This window comes from Oryctolagus cuniculus, chromosome 7, assembly GCF_051225735.1.
Source record: "Oryctolagus cuniculus isolate XC-2025 breed Fujian yellow rabbit chromosome 7, ASM5122573v1, whole genome shotgun sequence".
NCBI lineage: Eukaryota > Metazoa > Chordata > Mammalia > Lagomorpha > Leporidae > Oryctolagus > Oryctolagus cuniculus.
Genome location: NC_142873.1, coordinates 4984644 through 5006239, shown reverse-complemented (window position 1 = coordinate 5006239; position 21596 = coordinate 4984644). Strand labels below are relative to the sequence as shown.

The 21596-nt window shown below is 44.5% G+C and overlaps 1 protein-coding gene across 3 annotated transcripts in view; it reads left to right on the top strand.

Moving 5' to 3' along the window:
- TNR (tenascin R) overlaps positions 1-21596 on the top strand; it is a 435083-nt gene that overhangs the window by 394071 nt on the left and 19416 nt on the right. For 2 of the 3 annotated variants that reach the window (XM_070077163.2, XM_070077161.2), the window contains 2 exons: positions 87-217; positions 1133-1265. In XM_070077163.2, coding sequence (XP_069933264.2) covers positions 87-217; positions 1133-1265 — 264 coding nt within the window. Of the gene's footprint in view, positions 1-86; positions 218-1132; positions 1266-1478; positions 1712-21596 lie in introns of those variants that run through there. The other variant, XM_089299432.1, reaches the window with a different exon arrangement.

The window sequence follows — 21596 nt, the reverse complement described above, 5'->3', positions numbered from 1 at the left end:
AGCTGGATGAGACACCCATGCCTGACGTCAATTTGGGAGTTGCTGCAGAGGCACACCCACCTTGGCAATGACTTTCCCGTTTACAGTGCTGGACCCTCCTGCAAACCTGACCGCCAGTGAGGTCACCCGACAAAGTGCCCTCATCTCCTGGCAGCCTCCCAGGGCAGAGATCGAGAACTACGTCTTGACCTACAAATCCGCCGATGGAAGCCGCAAGGTGAGTGTTTGCCGGAAAGGGTAGAGAGCAGTTCTCCCAAGGATAGCCGTGTGAAAACTGACCAATGGATGCACCAGTGGAGACTGGAGGGAGGGGGTGGGACTGACTCACAAGGAGCCAAGTAGGTTTCCCATTACGGATGTGGAGCCAACCTGGATGGGAGATTGCCAGTCTGCAGGCCAGGTGACCTGGGGTAGCCCTGGTCCTGATGCTATGCCTCACACAGGGAGGCAGAGCACCAATCTGCTCAGAGCCTCTGTCCCTCCTCTACACAGTGGGCTATCTATCCCTCAACTTTTAACATGAAGACACAAAGCACACGGGCAAGTTTAAGTACATGGAAGGAATTGTCTGTAACAGGACCAAGCAAACATAAGCTGTATACCAAATTCAACAGACTTTTCTGCCTCTCAATAAGCATTACAAATGCTACATCAATACAGCCTACAGTAAAGAGAAGACACATTTTTGTTTGATGTCAACAGTTGAAACAGTTCGTCTAGAGCCCTGGTTTCCCAATCTTTGTTTGCAGTGGAATCCTTTTTGCAACTGAAATCATATGCAGAACCCAATATACAGAAGAGATTTCAGCAGGGCCAGTCTGATGGGAGTAGGGAGGCCTAGGTTCTCGCTTGCTCAGCTTCCTTCTCTGCCCTCAAGGGAGCCCAGTGCAATCTGAAAACACTGGAGTCAATAATCCAGGTCCTGAAGTCACCCCAGTGTGCATCTGGGAGAGAGCAGCTGGCCTAACTCTCCCAGGGGAGCTTCCTCTAGGCTTATGGCGGCAGGCAGAGGACGGCAATGGCCACTGGGCAGCTGACCTCGCCAGCGGTAGATCTGACTCCTCCCACCCCACTCTCCCCTGTGACAAGCCGGTCACGCTCCGCTCGCTCCTTCCTCCCCCGCCTCCCGCAGGAGCTGATTGTGGACGCAGAGGACACGTGGATCCGACTGGAGGACCTCCTGGAGAGCACAGACTACACAGTGCTCCTGCAGGCAGCCCAGGAAACCTCCCGGAGCAGCACAACCTCCACCGCCTTCAGTACAGGTGAGGGAGTCAAGGCCACGCTGATGCCGCCTTCAGTACAGGTGAGGGAGTCACGGCCACGCCAATACCGCCTTCAGTACAGGTGAGGGAGTCAAGGCCACGCCAATACCGCCTTCAGTACAGGTGAGGGAGTCAAGGCCACGCCGATGCCGCCTGCTCCCGTGCTGGGCCTGGCCCAGGAGGAGCCTTTCACCTGCCTCCTTCCCTTGCCAGGACACCGCTCGCCACCAAGGCAATCACAGGAACCAGACGTGCAGATCTCCGGTCCGTCCAGTAAAGGCATCACGTTCTTTCCCCTTCAGTTTCCTCACGTGTTTTTCCATGCAGTTGTCCTTCTCTTCTCCCTCCCTCTCTCCTGCCTGCAGGGGTGTGGCTAGTCAAAGCAGCAGCCCTGAACCCTCCATACTAAGCCCACAGCTCTCCTCCGTGTACACGGCACCCTCACACTCCTCCTGTCCCCATTCAATCTTCATATCAACGGGGTGAGGGCGGCCGTGTGCGTCCCACTCCACAGAGGATGAAACCGAGACGCAAGGGATCAAGACTCAGGTGGCTAGGAAGTGGGGCAGAACTTGAACCACAGCCTCTGCTTCTAAGCCACTGGGTCTTCTTGTAAAACACTCCGTAAGGGGTGAAAGTGTCCACTAGCTCTAACGAGAAATAACCGACTACCCAGCCTTTGCACAGGACGTCCCATACTCTATTTAACTGCATTACGTGCATTATCTAAGTCTCACAAATGAGGTAATTTGGCCATAAATTGGTGAGGAACTCACCAAGGTCCTGTAACTCTAGAGTGGGACATGTTCTAGCCCTGGAGTCGGTGTAACCATTTTTTGTTATCTCCCACAATGCCCATTATAGTTTGTAACACACGAATTCCCAGCTCAGGCTTTGAATTCTTCCCTCGCCCTACGTTCTGGGAGTGGGCATACGAATGAGACAGTTGTGAGCCTGCCCCTTCTCCCTATCTGTCATCTCAGATAAGCAGGAAGGTGGGATTCCTGTCCATCCTCCAAAGCCCATCCTTCCATTCCCCAACAGGTGACGGGAAGTCTCCCAGCTCCACCACTTACTCATTGTAAATGACAGCACAGACCACCAGCCAGACACACCAGATGTCTCCCACGGTTCTGTGAGGTAGTGAGATAATGAATGAATTTTCTTTTCTCTGCTTCTCTACCCTTTTCAATATTTTACTGGGAAGATCAAATTTAAACCCAAGTCACTGATGCATACCCAATCTCTCTGGCCCTGTCTTGGAGACTTAGCAGAACCCCTGAAATGACTGTTTGCTGGATGAAACATCTGTGGACGGAAGTAATGCATGCGAAAGTGCCTTATAAAGCCAGGCACACAGAGAGATAATAGATACTGGTTGAGGTGAATAATTAAATATCAGCTGCAGAGCTTGGCAGAGTGGACTCTGATGGAACAAAGCTAAAGAGGAAGATTCAGAATACCCATGGAAGGGTGGCAGAGGCAAAGAGGTACACACAAGGCGTCCTCAAGGGTTCTTTGGGATGGGCATCGTGGCACAGCAGATTAAGCAGCTGTTTGGGACACCCACATCCCATACTGGAGTGCCAAGGATCAGGTGGCCTCTGCTTCCCATCCAGCTCCCTGCTAATGCATATGCGAAAGGCAGGAGTTGATGACTAAGTATTTGGGTCCCTGCTACCCAAAGTGGGAGACTTGGATATAGTTCCTGGTTCCTGGCTGTTGTGGGCATTTGAGGAGTTACCTAGTGATCAAAGATTTCTCTGTCTCTCTCCCTCCTCCTGTGTTTCAAGTAAACAAAATGAATAAAGTTTTGTAAAAAATACCTTGTAAATTGTATATCATGAAAACGAACTATGCATGGATTTCAAAAGTTCTTTGCACCAGTTTTCTGTGAATTTTTGGAAGTATCTTCCTACCCTCAGAGTATGATGCTCAAAGTCCCTCTAATTTCAGACGGCCACACAGATGCAAATTTCCCTGAATAAATTACACTAAGGCATATGATCATCGCATAGTATTGAGTCCTCACTGCCTATTCTTCACTCCTTCCCTCCCCTTTCCTAGCCTAGTCTTAGCCTAGTCAAGTACAAAATTTTTAAAAATTGTATTTATTTTCATTTTATTTGAAAAGCAGACAATGGGTAATCTTCCATCCTCTGGTTCACTCCCCAAATGCCCACAACAGCCAAAGCTGGGCTTGGCCAAAGCCGAGGGCTGGAAACTCAACCCAGACCTCCCGCGTAGGTGGCAGGCAGTCATCACCAGGGTCTCCTAGGGTCTGCGTTGGTAGGAAGGTGGAATCAGAAGCAAGAATGGAGGCTGCCAGGTTGGACCCCCAGGCTTGACTTGGCACCTGCCGTGCAAGACGCCTGATGGGTACTCTGGAAGGCCCCTAACTGATGGCAACCAGGGCTGATGGAATTGGAAGCCAGCGTTCACGGCCAGCACTCTTTCTGACTTCATTGACCGTACTGGAGTTTTCTACTTAGCAGCAACCTATTTATTTTAAGACAGACAGCTCTCAGCTGATGATTCTGTTTTCTATGCCTGCTCTGCTGGAGCAACAGAGCTTAAAATCTGGCCCAAAGAGGCCTCCATCCACTGCCGCATCTCCACCTTGTCCTGAGTGGCCCAAGATAAATGACTCTTTCCAAACAGATGCCTACCTAATGGTCTGTAAAAGAGTTGAGATGACAAAAAGTCAGGAGAAGAACAGAGAGACAGAGGGGGAGAGAGAGACAGAGACAGAGAGACGGAGACAGAGAGACAGAGGGGGAGAGAGAGATAGAGAGACAGAGACAGGGGGGAGAGAGAGACAGAGACAGAGAGACAGAGGGGGAGAGACAGAGACAGAGGGGGAGAGACAGAGACAGAGAGAGACAGAGGGGGAGAGAGAGAGACAGAGAGACAGAGAGAGACAGAGGGGGAGAGAGAGAGACAGAGAGACGGAGACAGAGAGAGACAGAGGGGGAGAGAGACAGAGACAGAGGGGGAGAGACAGAGACAGAGAGAGACAGAGGGGGAGAGAGAGACAGAGGGGGAGAGACAGAGAGACAGACAGAGACAGAGACAGAGGGGGAGAGACAGAGAGACAGAGAGAGAAGGGGAGAGACAGAGACAGACAGAGACAGAGAGAAACAGAGGAGGAGAGACAGAGAGAGAGGGGGAGAGACAGAGAGACAGAGACAGAGGAGAGAAAAGAAAAGTACCCTCTTTTGCTCAAGATGTCTTCCTTGTTGTGTTCCTGCCACACAACATAAACCCATTTCTTTCTTTCCATCATGTTAATAGCTTCCTATCCTCTTGTCTCTGGTGTTTGCACAAAGCTCTGGGGGGAATTAAATACAAGTAGTATGGAAGAGAAAAATATGGATACATTATTTATAATGTACTGCCTCCTGAAATTTCATCCAAGGTCTACTTGTCTTTTAGAGACATGAATATAAATGAGGAAACACATTTCCCCGCAGAGCGACAGGGACTTGGTGAAATGATCTTCGGAGAGGCAGGTTTCATTGTCTTTTTTAATCCTATAAAAAGCAAACAAGGCTCTTGCTTTAAGCTCATCCTCAGGGACAGTGAACACTATAAAAAAGGCTGTCTTGACCTTGAGGTTAAGCGGAGGCAGTCATTTGTAGAGGTACCTAGAGAGGGGTAATGATAAGGTTTCTTTCATGGTCTTTGCTTCAGTCCCTGCAGTCCCCCATCGAGGTTGAGCTGCTCTGTGGGGTTTTCCTGAAAACTCTGGAGTCTACTCTAACACAAGCATCAGTTTTTGAGGTTATGAACTTTAACGAAGACTGGAAAACCCTACACAGTGAGACAACAGATAGCAGATCATGGAAATCACACAGTTGTTAGAGATTTCTGTTGGAAAGAAAAATGTTCTACCCACTGCTATCTGTCCTTATATGTAGTTCCACGGAAAGATGAAAGCAAATGATGCCTACTTTGTTGCAAAAAATTTTGAAACCCATGCATAATTTTTTCATGCTATACATTTTTTCCTGGACTTTTTGGAAGACCCCTCATATGCATTGATTTTTTAAAAATTTGCTCCAAAATAAACTTACATTTTCTTCCATGTTCATGGACATTTTCCCCTTTTTTCTCAAAATTTTTATTTGCTCATTTTTATTTTAGTTGAAAGGTGAAGAGACCAACAAAGACAGAGGCAGACAGACACACACACAAACACACCCCAATTTACAGAGATTTTTCCATTCATTGGTTGACTCCCCAAATGCCCTCAACATCCAGAGCTAGGCGAGGCCAAAACCAGGAACTCAGAACTCAATCTGGCTCTCCCACATGGGTAGCAGAGACCCAAGTTCTTGAGCCATCACCTGCTGCCTCCCATGGTCTGCATCAGTGAGAAGCTGGAATTAAAGACAGAGCTAGGAATCAAACCTGGGCACTCCAGTATGGGATGAGGGCAACTTATCCACTGTGCCAAATGCCCACCCCAGAATGAACTCTTTGAAGGACCCACATATATACCACACATGCCCCTCACCAAAGTGGGCTGTGGGCAGGGATTCTCTCTGCTCCACTACTTGGGATAGTTTGAATTCTTTTCTCATTGAGACAAGCAAACCCCAAAAAAGAGAGGTCCACCTTGTTCTTCCTGTGACACCTGGCTGTGGAGAAGGAAATGGAGTACTAACATCATTTGAGCAAACTACTGCCATGCACTAAACAGGCGCCTGTCAGATCAGAGGTCTGAATTCAACACCCTGCTCACCTTACTGCCGATCATCAATGTCAGTCTCCAGCAAGGGTCATTCTCTGTATCCTCTTACTTACTTCCTTTTCCTCCCATCTCTTCTTCCACTCTTGTAACCACTCCGATGTGTTAAGTTGCTATCCTTTTGTTTGTGTTTTTGAAAAATATGTTCTTATAAAACTTTTTTCAGCATAAGCTTTTTAAAGCATGTATATGGCATTGGATTCCATAATTCATTCCTTACTCCCAGATTTTTTTTCATCAACAATTTTAAATCTTTTATTTATTTTATGCGAAAGGCAGCACACACACACACACACACACACACACAGAGTGTGTCACCCATGCAGGATTCACTCTTCAAATGCCTGTAAGAGTCAGGATGGGGCCAGTTCTATCCAGGTCTCCCACATAGGTGGCAGAGACTCAACTACTTAAGCCATCACCTGCTGCTCCTAAGGTGGCAGGAAGCTAGAATCCAGAGAAAACCTGGAATTTGAACCCAGGCACTCTGATATGTGATGTGGCTTCCCAAAGAGTGTCTCCTGGGCCAAGCCCTGCCCCAGCACCCTTTTTAGACCCACCCATATTGTTATACATGTACACACCTTTTGATTTGAATTTTACAAATACTACACGAGGTGCCTGATCACATTTGACCTCTCCATGCTCCCAGAGAAGGACATCCAACTGTCTCCAGCCTCCCACCACCACACAAGTGCTATAGTAACTTGTTGCTTGTAGCTTACCTCTTGTACCTGCCTGCTTATGGGTCAGTGAGCCAATGCCATGGGGATATGAAGAGGGTCATAGGGTATGTGCTTATATAATTTAACTAAGTACTGCTCCCTCATTGGGCTGTACTTGTCTACACTCATACCAACAGTGCATGAAGGATGCAGTTCCTTAATGCCATGTATCATTCCCAAAGACTTCACATCTTAACTTTGTAATATCTGACAATATCTTAAGTATGATTGCTCTAGCTAAATGTCTCTAAATAGCAATCAGCTTGAGTCAAGCATTTTTTCATATGTTTGTTAACCTTCAGTTTCCTTTTTTTTGAAAATTGCCTGTTCTATTAGGCAGAGATCCTCAATTAAATTTGAGATTTTCCAGTCTTTTTTTTTTTTTTAAAGCCATCTAGTTAAAATACAATATACCTACGAAGAAATGCACATAAACCTACAGATCAGTGACCTTTTTATCTGGTCACATTGATCATAACCAACACCCAAATTCAAAACAAAGCATTACTAGTACCCTAAGAGTCCTCACCATTAGCCCCCTTTGGTTCTTCTTTTAACACGTGAAATAAGAATATATTGTCATTTACATGGTATGACTCAGAAAAGCAATATTTATAACTATAAACCAAATGATTTGACATCTGCATAATTTTTATTCTCTGTATACGTATTAATTACACACATAAGAGGAAATGTGATATTTTTCTTTTTGGGCCTGGCCTACTTCACTTAGTAATGATCTCCAGTTGCATCCACTTTCTTGTAAATGTCAAGATTTTATTCTTGATTATGGCTGAGTAATATTATGTATCTATACCACATTTTCTGTATCCATTCTCATTTGATAGACATGAAGTTGATTCCATTATCTTAGCTGTTGTGAATTGAACTGATATAAACATGGGAGTCCAGGTAACTCTTTCATATGCTGATTTCATTTCCTTTGGATATATTCCCAGTAGTGGATTAGTTGGGCCATATGGTAGATCTAGTTTTAGTTTTCTAAGGAATCTCTATACTATCTTTAATAATGACTGTACCAGCTTACGCTCCCACTGGCAGTCTATTAGGGTACATTTTTTCTCCACATCCTCATCAGCATGTTATATTTTGATTTTTTGATAATAGCCATTCTAACGGGGGAAGGGCGATACATCATTGCGATTTTTATTTGCATTTCCCTGATGGTAGTGATCCTGAGAATTTTTTGATGTGTCTGTTTACCATTTGTATTTCAACATTTGAAAAAATGGCTGTTCATAACCTTTGCCCATTTCTTACCTGAATTATTTGTTTTGTTGTTGAGCTTCTTGAGATCCTTATATATTCTGGATATCAATCTGTTATTGGATGCATAGTTTGCAAATATTTTCTCCCATTCTGCCAGTTACCTCTTCACTTTGTTGACTGTTTCCTTTGCTGTGCAGAAAAGTCTCAGTTTGATGTAATCCCTTTTGTCTATGTTTGTGTTTATTGTGGCTTCTAGGATATTATCCAAGATGTCTTTTCCTAGGCCACTGTCTTGTAGCATTTCCCCTGCTTTCCTCTGGTAATTTGATCACTTCAGGTCTTAGGTTTAGATCCTTGATCCATTTTGAGTTGATTTTTGTATAGGGTGTAAGGTAGGGCTCTCGTTTCAAACTTCTGCATGTGGACATTCAATTTTTCCAGTACTGTTGAAGAGACTGTCCCTTCTCCAGGAAGTGATTTTAATTTATTTGTTAAAGATTAGTGGTTGTGAAAGCATGGAGGCATTTCTGGGGCTTCTATTCTGTTCCATTGGTTCACAGCACCAGGCTGTTTGGATAATAACAGCCCTAGAGTGCGTCTTGAAACCTGGTATTGTAATGGCTCCAGCTTTGATTGTATTGCTTAAGATTGCTTTGGCTTTGATTGATTGATTTTCAATACAATCAAAGCTGCAATTTTCACTGTAGAGATCTTTCACATCCTTGGTTAAATTTATTTCAAGATATTTACCTTTTGTAGTTATTGTGAATGGGACTTCTCTTCCAAGTTCTTTCTCAGCCATAGCATCGTTTGTGTTTACAAAGGCTATTTTGTGTGTGTGCCGATTTTATATGTCACAAATTTGTCAAATTCTCTTACAAGTTCCAAGTATGTTAGTGGAGTCCTTTTGTTGCCCTTTGTAAATGATTGTGTCCTCTGCACACAGGGATAATTTGACTTCTTCCTTTCCAATTTGTATCACTTTGATATTTTTCTTATTTAATGGCTCTGGCTAAAATTTACAGAACTATATTGAATAATAATGGTGAGAATAAGCACCTTTGTCTGGTTCCAGATCTTAGTGGAATGGCTTGTAACTTTTCCCTATTCAATTCAATGTGATACTGGGTGTTGATTTGTCATGTATTGCCTTGATGGTGGTGAGGTATGTTCCTTCTGAACCCAATTTTTAAGGTTTTTATCATGAAAGGACGTTGTATTTTATCAATTCTTTGCTGCCTGTACTAAGATAATCATACGGTTTTATCCTTCCTTTTGTTGATGCAATGTATCACATTTATTGATTTGGGTATGTTGAACCATCTCTGCATCCCTGGGAAAAATCCCACTTGATCTGGATGATCATTTAGAAGTGTTGTTGTGTTTTCTTTCCTAGTACTTTGTTGAGGATTTTTGCATCTATGTCATTCAGGGATATTGGTCTATAGTTATCTTTCTTATTGTTGTCTCTTTCTTTGATTTTGCAATTGAGGCAATGTTGGCCTCATGGAATGAGTTAGGAAGGGTTCCGTCCCTTTAATTGTTTTGAGTAATTTAAGCATTAGGATTGGTTTTTCATTAAAAGTTTGATAGAATTCAGCGATGAAGCCCACCTGGACTGAGCTTCTCTTTGTTCAGAGGGTCTTTGTTACTGATTTAATGCCAGTCTTGGATTTGGGTCTATTCAGGGTTTCTGTGTCTTCATGGCTCAGTTTTGGTAGGTTATATGTCCACAACCTATCTACTCCAATTTGCTGGCATAGCCTGTTTGTAATAATTGCTAATTATTCTTTGCATTTCTTTAGTATTGTTTGTAACATCTCCTTTTCCATTTCTGATTTTATAAATGTGGGTCTTCTTCCTTTTGTTTTTTGGTTACTTGGGCCAATTATTTATCAATTTTTTTTTGTTTCTTTCAAAAAATCACTTCATTTCACTGATCTTTTATATAGTTTTTCAAACTTTTATTTTGTTTATTTATTCATGAATTTTTTATGATTTCTTTCCTCCGGCTAATTTTATGTTTAGTTTGTTCTTGTTTTTATAGGTTCTTGATAATGCATTCTTAGATCATTTATTTAAAATCTTTCCAATTTTTTCAAATAGGCACTTGTTTCTGTAAACTTTCCTCTTAAGACTGCCTCAATAAGTTTTGATATGTTGTGTTTTCCTTTTCATTCAGTTTAAGGATGTTTTTATTTCCTTTATGGTCCAATGTTCACTTAGGAGTGTGTTGTTCAGTCTCCACGTTTGTGTATTTTCTAGAATTTTTGTTGTTGTTGTTAATTTCCACCTTCATTCCATTGTGGTCAGAAGAGATACATGATATGATTTCAATTTTTTTGAACTTACTGAGACTTTTTTTTTTAAGATTTATTTTATTTATTTGAAAGACAGAGTTACAGAGAGAGGCAGAGACACAGAGAAAGGTCTTCCATCTGCTGGTTCACTTCCCAGATGGCTGCAATAGTCGGAGCTATGCCAATCCAAAACCAGGAGCTTCTTCCAGGTCTCCCACGTGGGTGCAGGGGCCCAAGGACTTGGGCCATCTTCTGCTGCTTTCCCAGGCCACAGCAGAGAGCTAGATCAGAAGAGGAACAGCTGGGACTAGAACCGGCGCCTATATGGGATGCTGGCACTTCAAGCCAGGGCTTTAACCCGCTGCGCCACAGTGCCGGACCTGAGACTTGTTTTATGGTCTGGTGTATGGTCTATCCTAGAGACTATTACATGCACTGGTGAAAAGAATATGTATTCTGCGGCTCTGGGATGAAATGTTCTGTAGATACATATTTAGGTCCGTTTGGTCTATAGTAGAGATTAGTTCCATTGTTTGTTAATTTTTTGTCTGTTTAATCTGTCCATTGATGAAAGTGGGGTGTTAAAGTTCTCCATTGTTATTGAATTGGAGTTTATGTCTCCCTTCAGATCCATTAACATTTGGTTTATAAAACTGGATGCCCTGGCATTGGGTACATATACATTTACTATAGTCACATCTTTTTATTGAATTGATCTCTTGAATATTACCTAATGACCTTCTTTGTCTCTTTTAACAGTTTTTGTCTTAAAATCTATTTTGATTGACATGAGAATAATTATTCCTGTTCATTTTTATTCCCATTTGCATACAATCTTTTCCATACTTTGACTTTCAATCTGTGCATATCCTTATTGGTGAAGTATGTTCCTTGTAGGTAGTATATATTTTTTATCCATTCAGCCAGTCTGTACCTTTTAATTGGAGAACTTAGTCCATTTACATTCAAGGTTATTTTTGATATGTAATGACTTGCTTCTGCCATTTTTCCATGAATATTCCTTTATTTGTTTTGAATCTCTTTTTTTTAAAGAAGGCTTTCTGCCTTCACATTATTTCATGATGTTGAATGTGTTTCTCTGCTTCTGTGTATAGTGTATCCTTAAGTTTCATTTGTAAGGCTGATCAGGTAGTGACAAGTTCTTTCAATTTTTGCTGTCTTGAAAGAGCTTTATTTTACTTTCATTCATGAATGAGAGCTTCACCTGGTAAAGTATTCTGGGTTAGCAGGTTTTTTCTTTTAGGACTTGGACTATCTCTCCATTGTCTCCTGGCCTGTAGGGTTTCTGTTGAGAAATCTGCTGTTAATCTTACAGAAGACCCTTTAAAGGTAGTCTGGCATTTCTTTTTCTTTCTTTTTTTTTTTTTTTTTTTTGCACATTTTAAAATATTTTCTTGTTTTACTTTTGAAGTGTGATTATAATGTGGTGAGCATCTTTTCTAATCATGCCTTTTGGGGTTCTATGTGCTTCTTATGTTTGGATGTCTGTATCTTTCTCCAAATTGGAAGAATTTTCTGCCCTTAGTTTGCTAAATAATTTTTCTAAGCTCCTTCAGGAGCTCCAAAGACTCATGTGTTTGATAATCTGATGGCATCCCATAGACCCTGAACACTGTTTTTCATCTAATTTTTCTTTTTTTATTAGTCTGAGACATGTCAAAAGACATGTTTTCTACAGTAGATATTCTTTCTTCTGCTTCACCAAGTCTCTTGTTAAAGCTTTTAACTGTATTTTTGATTTTTTGAATACTTCATTTCTAATATTTGATTTTTCTTCAATATCTCTGCAAATTTCTCATCCATGTCATGTACAGATTTCCTTATTTCAGTAAACTCTTTCTCTGTGTTCTTGAGTAACCTTCAAGCACTCTTTTGAATTCCTTTTCAGGCATATTGTTGGTCTCTCCTTCACAATCCAATATTAATATATTTTGTGTCCTTTTTGGGAAGTCCTATTGCCTTCCTTGTTCATGTCTCTTGTGTTTCTTTGTTAATTTTTACATGTCTGGGGGATCACTTATTTTCATCTCCTCTTGTGGGCATAGGTTTTTTTTCTGATTGCAGGCTTTGTTCTTGGAAATGTGCTCTGTGCCTTGGTGGAGTGCCTGAAACTGGCACTGCAGTTCCAGAGGTGTGTGCTTTTTGGGGCCAGGGAAATCTGGCCACCATTTGTGGTTATTTCAAGAGTCCAAAGTGATGCCCAAGTGGGGTGTATTGTAGTACCTCCAGCTACAGTCAGTAGGAGGATGGGAAGCTGGAGCTGGCTAGTTCACAGTCCCAGCCCTTCTCCGTGCCAAGGTGAACCAGCTTGTTCACAGCCCAAAGTGAGCTCATGGTGCCTGAGCACCCCACCCACCCAGGTATGCACATTTAAAGCACAAACCCACTCTCTAGGATGTCCCCTGAGCCCTCCATGAGATCTGTCCCCATCTCTGAGTTTCCAGAGAGAGAGCACATGGGTGAGCCAGCCCCATCTAACTTCCCTCTCAGCTACATGGCCCGTGCCCAAGACTCTCACAGTCACGGGGCAGAGAGGGTCTGCTCTGTGTCCTGTAAGCTGATCTCCATTCCCTGAGTCAGGACAGAGATCAGATGCAGCTCCCCTTCAGCAAACTGAATTTGGTGCTTTGGTGGAGGGAGTGGAGGGAAGCGAAGTGGACTCCCTTCACAGAGCAGTTGCTCAGCCCTCGGCCAGTTCGCCAGGCCACACTCAAAGCCTGTGAAGACCACGGAATTCTCTCTCAGTCAAAGCCACCAGTGACCGGGACCATACAGTCTCCTCTCCCCTTCCCAGCAAGGAGCCAGCTGTGAAAATGCAGGAGTCACTGGCAGTGTGCAGCTGGCAGCTGCGTGTCTGGCCTCTCTCCTCCCTGCCCCATGGAATCTCTGTCTGTTCTGTCCATTCTCCACTGCAAATCTCTCTCAGTCAGTCCTCTGGGAATGTGGTCCTTCCTTGATTTTTCTTTTGTCTTTCTGTGGCTGTGGTCATGTGGCCCCTCACTATTCAGCCATCTTGGCTCTCCAGACTTTTTAAAGCAGTCTTTTCATTATTGTATACCAAATCTATTATATGCTCTTCTATTCATTGTCTGGATTTGTCTTACATAGCTGGTCCATTTTATACATGGCATTGCATAGGGTTACAGTTTAGTTTTTCTTTCTATAATGAACCAGTTTGTCCAAAATCGTGGACTGAATAATTCTGTTTACCATCAGTTTGTGGTGCTTTACTGTTTATTAAGTTCCTATATGAACTTGGCTCTGTCTGTTAACTCCCAATTCTACTCCATAGTTTATTCATTGGATTTTTCTGCAAGCACTACATTATATTCTCTCTTTTTTTTTTTTTTAAGATTTCCTTATTTGAGAGGTAGAGATAGAGACAGAGAGGGAGAGACAGAGAGAAAGGGTCTGCTCTGTGTCCTGTAAGCTAATCACCATTCCTGCTGGTTCACTCCCCAAATAGCCACAGTGGCGGGAGCTGGGTCAAACTGAAGCCAGGAGCCAAGCGTTTCTTCTGGGTCTCCCATGTGGGTGCAGGGCCCACCTTCCACTGCTTTTCCAGGCCAGAGCAGAGAGCTAGATCAGGAGAGGAGCAGCTGGACTGGAACCAGCACCTGCATGGGAAGCCAGTGCAGCAGGCAGAGGCTGAGCCCAGTACCCCACAGCATCAGTTCCATTACATTGTATTTTTATGTCCATAGCCTAATACAGTCCTACACCACCTAAGGATGTTCTACCAAAAAACAGACCACATATACCATGGTAGTCCCTTAAGATTTAATATTGAGTAACATCACAACCATCTTAGGTTGTGTAAGTTACAAAGACATGGTATTCACAGAACAAAATTGCCTAATATTTCTCAGAATATACCCCTTTCATTAAGTAATGCAACACTAATATCCTAATATTCATTTTTGGTAGAACAAGTTTCCTCAGTTTTCTTTTTTTTTTTTTTTTTTTTTTTGACAGGCAGAGTGGACAGTGAGAGAGAGAGACAGAGAGAAAGGTCTTCCTTTGCCGTTGGTTCACCCTCCAATGGCCTCCACGGTTGGCGCGCTGCGGCCGGCGCACCGCGCTGATCCGATGGCAGGAGCCAGGAGCCAGGTGCTTTTCCTGGTCTCCCATGGGGTGCAGGGCCCAAGCACCTGGGCCATCCTCCACTGCACTCCCTGGCCACAGCAGAGAGCTGGCCTGGAAGAGGGGCAACCGGGACAGAATCCGGCGCCCCGACCGGGACTAGAACCCGGTGTGCCGGCGCCGCTAGGCGGAGGATTAGCCTAGTGAGCCGCGGCGCCGGCTCCTCAGTTTTCTTTTTCAAGATTGGCTTAGTTATTTGGTAACCTTTTTTAAAAAAAATAATAAACCACCTTTTATTGAATAAGGATTATTATATATTATTGTGCCTATTTTACAAATTAGAACTAAAAATGAGATTTAATGAGGTTAACCATTTTGCCCAAGATCACATGGTTAGTAAGAGACAATGTTCCGTCTGCTTCTAGGATGTTTTCTGAAAATGAGTGGCCGGCGCCGCGGCTTACTAGGCTAATCCTCCACCTTGTGGCGCCGGCACACCGGGTTCTAGTCCGGGTCGGGGCGCCGGATTCTGTCCTGGTTGCCCCTCTTCCAGGCCAGCTCTCTGCTGTGGCCAGGGAGTGCAGTGGAGGGTGAACCAACGGCAAAGGAAGACCTTTCTCTCTGTCTCTCTCTCTCACTGTCCACTCTGCCTGTCAAAAAAAAAAAAAAAAAAAAGAGTGGCTGAAACAAGGCAGAGTACCTAAATCTCATGTTGGCCAGACCTGGCTGAGCCCCTCTGCTCTGAGAGAAAGCAGGGTTGGGTCTAGCGCTGCTGCACTGCCTCTGGGACTGAGCGCCACCCTCAACGTTTCTGCAAGTCCAGGGGCCCTGCTGGCTGGCTGCTCCTCTCTCACAAGGGTTCCTTATCTCAGAGGTGTATCTCCCCCTGGACGGTGCCCTCTCTCTCTGCTGACCTTCACTTTTCCATAGGCATCTTCATTTATCAAATTCATCAAGTGCCCCCAAAACAAACTTTAACTTGAATTTAGATTGGCACTGCAATGAATTTACAAATTGGGGCTGCACTGACACATTTATAGCACTAACTCCTCCCTTCTGAAGGTGTGTGACGTATCTTCTCTTGTTTCTGAATGGAGTTTTAAATATTTCCTATGACATTCTTTTTATTCTTGGCTCATTCCTGGGCATTTTATAATTTTGTATTGCTTTGTGACTTTTATCTAGTTTTTAAAAAAACACTTGCCAGTTGGTTACTGCTGATGTAGAAAAATTTTTACATATTAATCCACTATCTAGAAATCCTGATGAACTCTAATTCTAATTAACTATTATTTCTTCTATTTAAGGTACATGTTTCCTATTAGCTACAAGTAATGAGTTTTATTTCTATACTTCCAATACTTACATCTCTTATGTTTTTCTCCTTGTTACATAAGCAAGGACCTCCAGAACTGTTTAACAGTGACAGTAGCATTGGGCAACATTGAGTTATTCCTGTTGTCAAGGGGGGAATACAACCAAAGCTTCATGTTGCATAATATATGTGAAATCTTCATTTTTAAGTCTCTTTAGATGGAAAAAAGCTATTTTTACCAAAATAAATATATAATTGGCTAGCCTTGAATAAACAAGATCATCTGCTCAGATCTGAAGTTTAAAATATTTATCAAGTTGTGGAATTTTCTTTGAAGTTTTTGAAACACACTTTATTATTGAACTTGACAAAATCGTTTTACTATAACAGCGCTATGGCTTAGATTGATGATTATGTTATTTTTATACTTTGGCTTACTAACGAGGTGAATTATGTTAATAGATTTTTTGGATACATTCATTTATAATTCTTGGAGGAACCTCACTTAATATGTTTTTTAATGCTCTCCTACAGTGGTTAGCTACTATCGGTTTAGGCTTTTCACATCTACAAATCACAAATCAAATTGACCTCTGCATTTTTTCTTGTGTTTTGAAATCCATATTTTTCTAAGCTCATTTAAAGAAAAAGCTGAACTACAGGTGGCTCTTATTTATTTTCTTTTTTCTTCTTGGAGTGATTTATTTAGGAGAGATACCATCACTAACCCCACCTTGGCAAATTTAATGTTGCTGTTTTATTTTTTTTCTTTGTTCAAATTATTTGTCCAAGTTCTTGGTTTGTCCCTGCACCAATTTTGGCCCACTGTAATTCTCCAGAGAAGGGAAGGGGTGCAAGACAGAGTCAGACACGCAGGGCGTGGTGGGCCCTGGCCAGGATTCGGAGTCTCATCCTGAAGGCAATGAAAGAGCCACTGGATGTTTTCTGGCAGGTGGGAGCTTGCGTGTAAAACCGCAGCAGCGTTTTAGGAAGGTTACCCTGGTTCAAGTACGCAGAATGAAGCAGGTGAGGCCAGCGTGGCGGCAGGGCGATGAGTGGAGACTTCACCATGACCCACCCTCCTTTTGCCACACTGAATCAAGAGCCGCCCGGGAGACCAGGCTGGAACAGCCAGCTGATCCACTTAATCTGCTGTGAAGTTGGGTCTCTGATAGAACAGAATCCCAGGACTAAAAGGCAACCATGTCAGGACACCGGTCTGACCGCTGGATGCCGGGAGCTGATGTTTGAAGGGAAGGCTTAGAAGGGCACTGTGCTTGCCCTTAGGCAGCAGCCGGTGGCTGGCAGAACAGACGCGCCTCTTCAGTGGGATCAGTGGGTTCTTTGCTCCCAGGACCCCCTTAAAGTCTCCTGGGTTTCCACTACTAACTCCTGAACGGGGTCCCCTCTCTAGTTTCACCCCCAGCTAATCAGTTCTTCACACCCAGCGAGCCTCACATCCGTCAGTGGACTCTTCACCCTCCTGTCCTCATCAGGAGGCCTGGCTCTTCCGCGGTGTGATGCAGCCCTCCCTTAGCTCCTCAGGACTCTCCCTCTCCCACGCAACGCTCTTGCCCTGGCTCCGGCTACACCTTCAGTTTTGCAAACGGGCCACTGCTTTTGCACAGGCCCGGAACACCCTTCTCCACCGATTTGCAACTAACTCCTGCACCCCACCTTTCCTAGCCCTGGCACGTCCATGCTACCCATCCACCTCGCATTGATCTCTTTCCAGAGCACGTAGAACGTAAGTTTCGTCTGTTTCTCTTAAAGAGTGGACAGCCTGAAAGAAGGGACTGTGTCTTTGGCCTCTTTGTATTCCCGTCTCTTAGGCCAGTAGTTAGAATCCACCAAGCATTCCCTGTATGTGTGTTGAATGAATAAACAGGAGAATAAACAGGTAAATGAGTTGTGAGATGCTGTGAAGGAGGCTAAGGCGGTAGGTACATCTGAAAACCAACCACAGCTGGACAGGTAATCTTACTCTGCCAGTGGACTCAGATGGCCTCCCCCAACACACATACAGTCTAGCCAGCTACTTTGCAAACATGGGCCAAAACTGCTAACAAGGACAAGCGGTTGAAGCCAACCACAGAAATCAGTGCTGGTAAGCAGAGGGGCCCGTAGGCTGTGTGGAAGACCACACTTGGCTCTGCATTTGCAGACCTGGCTTAGGCTGTTCCCAGGGAGAAATGCTGACACCATGACTTCAGGCCTGATGCTCAGGTCCTGAGAGTGGACAGTGGCCAGGCCCTCTCTAGGGCTATTACATCTGACCTCTTTTTCTTTTTCTTTGTCAAAAGATTTATTTATTTAAAAGGCAGCACAACAGAGAGAGGGGAGAAGAGACAGAAATCTTCCATCTTGTGGTTCACTCCCCAGATCGCAACAGCCAGGGCTGTGCCAGACAGAAGGTAGAGCTGGAGCTCTACCAGGTCCTCCATGTGGGTAGCAGGGGCCCAAGTACCTGGGCCATCTTTCATTGCTTTCCCAGCCATCAGAAAGGAGCCCATAAGGAGCGCTGGCCCTGCAGGAGGCAGTGTAGCCCACTGCACCACAGTGCTGGCCCCAAGTCTGACCATTTTAAAGACTGCATCCAAGGGCACAGAACAAGTGAAAGGCAGGGCCGGAGCGCGTCCTCCGCTGCTCCCGCCTGATTGAGCTGTGGATCACGTAGCTCGTTCTGCTCCACTCAGCGTTCATCCTCTGATGCTCAACACAAACCAATTTCTGAGCAGTTCTGGTGAGCGCCCTGCTCCCGTTGTTGATCTCCCAATTACACGATAAACACTTAACCAGGAGACCGTCAGCAGGCTGATCACTGGCATCGCTTTCCTCTTAACTTGGTGATCACCCTGGCCTGTGTTAGCTGAAAACAAAACACTTTTCCGTCTGGCCAGGCATCAGTTACTTCCCCCAGAGGGAAGGAAACCCTTCTGCTTTTGCCTTTGGTCCTAAAATTTCTGTCTTGGGGAGAATTACTGGGATGATCTAAGTGAGAGTTAAAGGTAAGTCTCTGATGATATTAAATAATGTGACATCCATAGAGCTAGGAGTGCCTGATGATCTGTTGTAACAAATTCCCAAAATGTTTGAAGTCCCTGTACCTACACTGAACACAGGAGAAAAGGAACCCATGAGTTTTTACTTATTAAAATTAAGGCAAAGTCCAATAACCTCCAAAACTGAACATGATGCTAAACTGGAACAAAGAGTTTAAACTCAGGTTAAATAGTCTCCCATCCCCTCTCCTCCTCCTCCCACTCAACCTAAAACTTGGACTACACTACTCTAGATGTCCCTACTGGAAAAGAGAATGGAGAGAGAAAGGAGAATGGTAGACAGAGACAGACATCCAGTCTATATATCCACTCAACCCAAGAAAGAAGACAATAGGACCCCTTTAGGGTACCACCCAGTTTTTCATTTCCACCTCTTGGCCCCTCTGAGAGGAAGAGGAAAGTGTACCCAGCAGTAGACTTCAAATCCAGCCCGTCTTAGACTCATTCAAGGAGCGTTAGTAAGACACCAATTCCCAGGACCCCTGGTATTCAGAGTTAGCAGCTCTGCCACAGAACCCAAGAATCTAAATTGTAATTAGATTCTCCAGATTGAGAGTGGATCCAAGGAAAACCCTGGCAGTGTCGGGAGCCAGCATGGCTTGGAAAGGAATCGTTTCATGATCAATGATTTATTGTCCTCAAATTCACAGGAAGTAAAAATCCTAGGTGGCTACACCTGAGAATCTGCACAAATGCTTGGGACTTCTTTCCGTTAATGCCAGAGGCTAAGGTGTAGTAAGCAGCGGCTATCAAGAACCAGATGGCCTTGCCGTTTGTCTTGAGCAAGACAAGTGCACCCAGCAGGAGTGCATCAGCCTCCTGCACCTCTGATGAGTGCCTCCACCAACGCCACTGCCGGGGGCCTGCAAGAAAGAAACCATGGTCCCTGCTCTCCCAGGGCACCGTCTAGGATCTTCATCCCACCCAACCTTTTGGCACCCCTTAGACAACACTTTTCTAAAGTTGCTCTTATTTCCGCTTTCTGACTTAAAAAAGAAATGAATATACAATAGTCATTTGGGTATTTAAAACCCTTGTTCTCCAGGAAAATCAGCTCAGTTGGCTATATTTGTGGAAGGTCTGGCTTTAAAGCAACTGATGCATTCGAGCCCTTTAAAAGCACATATAACATAAATAATATCTAATCTGTTATCAACATGAATAACATGTATAGGACACTACTTATACTGAATTTGCTTTGGCTTTATGTGGCTATTTGTATAAGGTGGTTGTTTTGAGGTTTGGATGGAGATGCTTGGGGGAGGGCACATTGAGTATTAGAAATTTGGAGCTCTGGTTCCTTTAAGAAATGGAGTTGATTTCATAAAAGCATTTTCTTCAGAAGAAAGGACTATTAGCGCATAAGGTAAGAGTGAGCTGACGCCCAAGAACATTCTGTGCCGATTTTCTAAAATGAGGAATCAAGCAGTGAGAAGGGAGACAGGAAGGCAGAAGGGCTGACGGCTCCAGACACAAGGTCAAGCGTAGCCAGGAAGTCAGGAAACAAGAGCAGCAACGGGGAGCGGGCACAGAGGCCATGCGCACCTGTCGCCTGGATCGTAACCATAACACCAGGAATAGGTGGGATCTGGAACTTCAGCGTGTTCCAGAACATTCTGGAGATGGAAGTTCACAGATTTCCTGCAGCTATGAAGGAGATCAGCTGGGGTAGCAGGGTAAACACATGTAATTTGAGCAAAGAATTTCGAGGTAACTTTCACCTCCAGACGTTTGTATTCTTCTAAGAAAAATGCCCAGGTTAATTAACCCTCTGTTGCACACAGATGTGGAGCTCTGGTTTGTGGCACACACTGGATTGCCTGTTTAGGGACAGTGCAAAAAGCCCCTGCCCGAGGTCTGAATGTTTGAGCTAAAGGGACTTGAGTAGGTCATACGGTCTCTCTGAGTGCAGCTTCCTCTCTGCAGGACAAAGTCTTCGATCTGTACTCACCTACTGCCCTCTCAAACTTCTTGCAAGAACTTAATGAAAATAAAAATACGCTTTGTGGGACAGGCATTTAGCCTAGCAGTTCAGGTGCTGTTTGGGATGCCCACACTCCACAATGGAGTGCCTGGGTGTGCCTCCGGGCTCTGGCTCCTGCTAACGTGCACCCCGGAAGACTGCAGTTATGGCTCAAGCAGTTGAGCTTCTGCCACCCACGTGGGAGATCTGGGTTGTGCCCCCAGCTCCGAGCTTTGGCCTGGTCTAGTCTCTTCCACCGGGGGCATCTGGGAGTGAACCAGCCAGTAGAAACACGGAAGTCTCTCTTCATCTACATCTATCTTTATCAAATGAGGTTTTTACAAGTGCACTGTTCTCTAGAAATACCTTGTTATGCCCTGGTGTGACCATTCCTGAAGAAGGCAGTGTCGGTGGTGCTAAGCTACCTCCGCTGGGAGCTCTCTTGTTGGTGCAGTCTTTGTGCTAGGAGGAGTTAACTCATCTCCAGGGGGGCCTTGCCTGAAGTCTACCCAACCCCAACAGCCTCTTCCTAACACAGGATGCTCCTTGACGATCTGGGATGGGGTCTTAAGGGAGCAGGGCTTTTAGTGGGGTTGCTCCCTCCGGATGCGGCATCATGCCGTCCTCACTCATCCAGACCCGGGTAACCTAACGTCACAGCTGTAGTGCACCGATTCTGCCACTAGGGGACACTGTAGCAACCAGCAGGAGAAGTCCTTCTCCAGTGGGAACCCTATCAACTGTACAAGCTCTTCATCGACCCAGAAGATCGTTACGGTTACAGAGCTCCCAAACCACCATCCCTCACCCGCATGCCCTGCCTTGGGCTTGCCCCGTCAGCTCCAGCATTCAGAGAACTGCGGGCAGGCTCTCTGCTTG